General features: G+C 39.4%; 1 protein-coding gene across 1 annotated transcript; it reads right to left on the bottom strand.

Moving 5' to 3' along the window:
• Positions 1-372: 372 nt before the first annotated feature.
• On the bottom strand, positions 373-1,314 carry LOC122914165 (olfactory receptor 51V1-like). Its single transcript, XM_044260797.1, has one exon. The coding sequence runs from the start codon at positions 1,312-1,314 to the stop codon at positions 373-375; it is 942 nt and encodes a 313-aa protein (XP_044116732.1).
• Positions 1,315-6,000: the final 4,686 nt, after the last annotated feature.

The following is a 6,000-nucleotide window of genomic DNA, read 5'->3' as shown; positions in this document are numbered from 1 at the left end:
AAATGTACAAATATACCAGTTACACGAGAAAATAAAATCACACTCTGAATTAGAAGTCAAGAAGCATGAATGGTACTGTAAACTTGGGAATTACCCAGGCAAGAGCTCATTGACACACTACAGAATATAACTCACTGTAGCTAATTAACATCATACTGAATTTTAAAATTAGGGAATGAGATCAGTAACATATCCTCTGCATATTTCTCTAGCTTTGGTGAAAATTAAGTTAGAAAATGACTATTTTCTAAAGTATGCTTTTACTCTATTAAATATTCCATATAAATGTATTATTTCTGCCACATGTTGTAATTCGTCATTCCTACTGCAAACACTCCCTTCCCTTCCTTAGAACACATTAACGTCCAGTATTCAGTTTGGTTTAGTGAACCATCTCTGGATCCTAATACGTATTTGTTGGGTTTTGACACTGTAGATGATGGGGTTCATCAAGGGTGGGAAAAGGATATAGATGTTGCCCATGAGGACGTGGACCACAGGAGAGAGGTGCTTTCCAAAACGGTGCACCATAGTCAGACCAATGATTGGGATATAGAAAACTAGAACTGCACAGATGTGGGAGACACAGGTCTGCAAGGACTTGAATCGCTCCTCCCGGGATGCAATAGTCAATACTGAGTGCAGGATCAAGATGTAGGAGACCAGAATGAGCACTGCATCCAAAAACAGTGTGCAGATCACCAGAGCCAAGGCATAGTAGCTGTTGAAGCGGATGTCAGAGCAGGCCAGCCGAAGTAGGTCCTGGTGCAGGCAGAAAGAGTGGGAGAGGATGTGGGGGCGGCAGTAATCAAAGAACTTTAGGCGGACAATGGGAGCAGTGATGAACAGGAAACTCCTCCCTAAAATGGCCACACCAATGTTGATGATTCTTGTATTGGTGAGAATGGATGTATATCTCAGAGGATTGCAGATTGCAGTGAAGCGATCAAAGGCCATGGCCAGTAGGACTCCAGACTCCATGCATGATAGACCATGAACAAAGAAGGCTTGAGCAATGCATGCATCCAGAAAAATTTCCTGGCTGAGCCCCCACAGGATGCCCAGGACTGTGTGTACTGTGGATAGCCCCATACATAGGTCAGTGAGGGCCAGCATGGCCAGGAAGTAGAACATGGGCTGATGCAGGGTCGGCTCTGTCCGAATCACGTGCAGCACCAGGCAGTTCCCTGAGAGTACCATAGCATAGATACAGGAGAAAGGGATGGAGAGCCAAGGGTATTCCCGTTCCAGGCCAGGGAAACCCGCAAGGAGAAAGGTGGAGTTACTGACTTTGGAACCAGGTTGAACAGACATGAATCTATAAAAACAGAAACCTCTCAGAAAAAAAAAAAAAAAAAAAATATATATATATATATATATATATACACACACACACACATATATAAATATATATAGTATATATTTTATATATTTATTTAACAGCCTATTAAGAATTTTAAGTGTTTTCCACCCCTTAATATAAACTTTGAGGTAAAAGCCATAGAAGAAATGACTGGATTTAGCACAACAACTCATTATATATAAGACTAATTCATGCATTTTTACCGAAACTGTATTTGATCTGAAACAAACTACATTATGCCTACGTGTGAAACCTCCTTGTCATTAGGTCATTGGCCCCATCAGAGGAAGCCATGTCCATATGCACAATCTCACTGTCACTTTCTACTTCAAGGTTTTATACTACCAATAACAGAGAAAAAAATGATTTCTGGCTTGTGAAGGTATAATAATGAAGTTTAAGTATACCAAGCAGAAAATGAAAACACATTTTAGTTTTTGCATTTCAAATCTGGTGAATTAAATAAATTGCAAATCACTGCCATGGGCTGTAAGATTAACCTCTGCTTGTTACATAAGACAGTCACTTGGAGAATTCATTTCTCAGTCATGTTGTCCATTCTCACATGTCGTTTTCATTGCTTTAATGAAGAAAAACCGTCACTCACAGTAGAGATGGTCTCACCAATTTTGAAAATGGACCTTATTCTTCCTCCTTTTGTCCAGACGGCACAGACATTCTAAGAGAAGCAAATTTTATGCAGGTCTGGGAATCACTAGAGTAAAGCCTGAACCCCGGGAGGGGCTGAGAGTGAGTGATTACAGGGCTGTAATTCCTTTGGGGGAATGAAGGCAAACCCTGAGGCAGTATTTGCAGGGCAGACTCTCCACTCCACTAAATTCTGAATAGTCTCACAAGTGCCAGTTTGCAATTACAATTCGTACCCCAATGTTTATAGCAGCAATGGCCACGGTTGCCAAACTGTGGAAAGAACCAAGATGTCCTTCAATGGACAAATGGATAAGGCAAATGTGGTCCATGTACACTATGGAGTATTATGCCTCCATCAGAAAGGATGAATATCCAACTTTTGTAGCAACATGGACGGGACTGGAAGAGATTATGCTGAGTGAAATAAGTGAAGCAGAGAGAGTCAATTATCATATGGTTTCACTTATTTGTGGAGCATAAGAAATAACATGGAGGACAAGGGGCATTAGAGAGGAGTAGGGAATTTGGGTAAATTGGAAGGGGAGGTGAACCATGAAAGACTATGGATTCTGAAAAACAATCTGAGGGTTTTGAAGGGGTGAAGGGTGGGAGGTTGGGGGAACCAGGTGGTGGGTATTAGAGAGAGGAGATTGCATGGAGCACTGGGTGTGGTGCAAAAACAAGGAATACTTTTGTGCTGAAAAAAAAAAAAAAGAGAGAGAGAGAGAGAAAGAGAGACATACTCCTCGTTACCAGAGGAGAGATGGTGGAAAATAGGTGATGGAGATTGAGGAGGGCACTTTTAGAGAGCACCAGGTGTTATATAGATGTATCGAATTGCTGTGTGGTGAACCTGAACCTAATATTACACTCTCTGTTAACTAACTGGAATTAAATAAAAACGTAAATACGGATAAAGAAGATATGGTCCATACATACAATGGAGTATTATGCCTCTATCAGAAAAAATGCACACCCAACTTTTGTATCAACATGGACGTGACTGGAGGAGATTACGCTGAGTGAAATAAGTAAAGCAGAGAGAGTCAATTATCATATGGTTTCACTTACTTGTGGAGCATAAGGTATAATATGGAGGACATTAGATGAAGGAGAGAAGGAGTAAGTTGGGGGAAATTTGAGGGGGAGACAAACCATGAGAGACTGTGGACTCTGAGAAACAAACTGATGGGGACCAGGATGTCAGAGCCTGGTGGTGGGTGTTAAGGAGGGCATGTGTTGCATGGAGTACTGGGTGTGGTGCATAAACAATGAATCTTGAAACACTAAAAAAAAAAAAATTAAATTAAAAAAAATTAAAATAAAAAATGTAATAAATTAAAAAAAAAAAAAAGAATGACACTCTTTAATATGTTATCCATGAGCCACCAGGGCCTATTTTGTACTTGGAATGTGGCAAGACAAATTGAGATGTTATGTAAGTACAAATTACAGACTAGATGAAAGACTTAGTTGGGAAAGAATGGTTTAAAATGTCTCTTCAAAAATATTTATATTGACTACATATTGACATAATAATTAGATATAGTAGGCTAAATAAAACTTAACATGGGTTTTACCCACTCAGTTTTACTTAGAATATCTAAAACTACATAAGTGGCTCATCTTGGACTGCTATGGTATGACATGTGGTTAGAGATATGTACTGGAAACTTTCTGAACATCACATAGCTATGGCATTTAATATTGTTCTAATTACTTAAATGTGAGTCTTTGGACCTAACTGCATAATCTTTCTGCCTTAGAAAACAACTTCAAAATATTAATTGTTGAAAACATTCAAGTCATCCAACATGATCATTTTTTTTTCTTTTTATTTTTTTAAGTTAATTTATTTATTTGACAGACAGAAATCTCAAGTAGGCAGAGAGGAAGGCACAGAGAGAGGAGAGGCAGGGTCCCTGCGAGCAGAGATCCCAATTTGGGGCTGGATCCCAGGACCCTGCGATCACGACCTGAGCATAAGGTAGAGGCTTTACCCCACTGAGCCACCCAGGTGCCCCATCCTGATCATTTTCAATGGGTTAAAAAAAAACTCTAAGAACACTATACTACAGAAACTCATTATGGAGAGACTTTGATTTCCTTTAATGTTGTGGAATAAATATTTGAACTTCCCTCTGGTATAAATACTTAAACATACTGGATTCATTTAAGTAAAACCTTTTTTAATTTCCAGAAACCAAGATTTAAAAGGTAAATGAAATCCACAGGAATATGTGCCACATATCACATTGATTGCTTACACTAACAATATTAGCAATGCAGAAACTGTGGTTCATATTAACTACACAAGACTCATGTCCCCATACTCATTTCAGAAATATAGGAAAGATGTTGAAGATATTAGAACTGAGCTTCCATGTAGAACCAAAATGCTGATGAAATACAATTCAGAAAAATTAAGGGAAGAAAAGTTACCTTTTTCTTAGAAAAAAATGACAAAGGTTTTGGTAACAGTATACCCAGAAATCATTCTTAACTTTTTTCATCCTTCTTTCATCTTCATTTCTTCTGTTTTCTGGCAATTTTGAAATAATATATAACCTGTGAGAAAAAAGAGACCCACAGGGGCAAAGCAAAGTACAGTTTACACACTAAATAGAGAGGATTTCTTTCCTACATATTTAAAAGTTTTGGAATAAGACTCAAATAGACTTCATATTTAGTAGTAAAACATGCTATAGTTAAAACCTATGCAATTAATCAAAATCAGTTCTAAGAGGGAATTCTATAGCCATAAACACCAACATTAAGAAACTAATATTTCTAATAAACAATTTCACTTATCACCTCAAGAAACTAGAAACAGAACAAACTAAGCCCGAGGTGACAAAGGAAAGAAAAAAAGAAAGAAAGAGCAAGGATCATAGCAGAAATAAATGAAATGGAGATGAAGAACGCAGAAATGATCAATGAAACTAAGCTGTTTTTGTAAAAGATAAGCAGAATTTACAAACTCTTAGCTAGACTATGAAGAACATGAGAGGAGTCTCACGTGAATGAAATCAGAGATGAGAGATGAAACATTACTACTGATACCACAGAAACAAAAAATCAAGAGAGTTTTCTACAGATTATTATAGACCAACAAGCTGGATAACCTAGAAGAAAAGGATAAATTCCCTAAAACATAAAACTTACAAAGACTGAATCAGGAGGAAATAGAAAATTTGGACAGAATGATGAGTAAGGAGGTTGAATCAGTAATCCATCATTGCACACAGAAAAGCCCAGGATCAGATGTGATGGTGAACTCTACTAAATATTTAAAAAAGAATTAATGCCAACCCTCTCAAACTCTTTCAAAAGCTTGAAGAGGAAGGAACACCTCCAGACTCATTTTACAAGGCCAACATAACCCTAATATCAAATCTAGATTAAGACACTATAAGAAGGGGAGGAGTCAAGGTGGCAGAGAAGTATTAGGCTGAGACCACTTCAGCTAGCAGGAGATCAGCTAGATAGCTTATCTAAAGATTGCAAACACCTACAAATCCATCGGCAGATCAAAGAGAAGAAGAACAGCAATTCTAGAAACAGAAAAACAACCACTTTCTGAAAGGTAGGACTGGTGGAGAAGTGAAACCAAAGCAACGGGAAGATAGACACGGGGGGGAGGGGCCGGCTCCCGGCAAGCAGCAGAGCAACGGAGCACAAAATCAGGACATTTAAAAGTCTGTTCTGCTGAGGGACATTGCTCCAGAGGCTAAACTGGGGCGATGCCCACGCGGGGTCAGCGTGGCCTCAGATCCCGCAGGGTCATAGAAGGATCGTGGGTGTCTGAGTGTCACAGAGCTTGCGGGTATTGGAACAGGAAAGCCGGCTGCAGAGACAGAGCTGACAGTAAGCTCGCAGCTCGGGGTTACCTTGAACCGACCGCAGGCTCGGTGAGCTTGGAGCGCGGCCGGAGGTCAGGCAGACGGGAGATACTGGCACTGTTCTCTGAGGGCGCACTGAGGAGT

The sequence above is a fragment of the Neovison vison genome, chromosome 7 (genome assembly GCF_020171115.1).
Source record: "Neovison vison isolate M4711 chromosome 7, ASM_NN_V1, whole genome shotgun sequence".
NCBI classification, from domain to species: Eukaryota; Metazoa; Chordata; class Mammalia; order Carnivora; family Mustelidae; genus Neogale; species Neogale vison.
The sequence above is the reverse complement of the archived record's forward strand: the minus strand, read 5'-3'. Positions and strand labels throughout refer to the sequence as shown.

What these genes read in the sequence shown, in the direction of transcription:
- LOC122914165 (XM_044260797.1), bottom strand. Translation starts at nt 1,314, where the DNA reads ATGTCTGTTCAACCTGGTTCCAAAGTCAGTAACTCCACCTTTCTCCTT.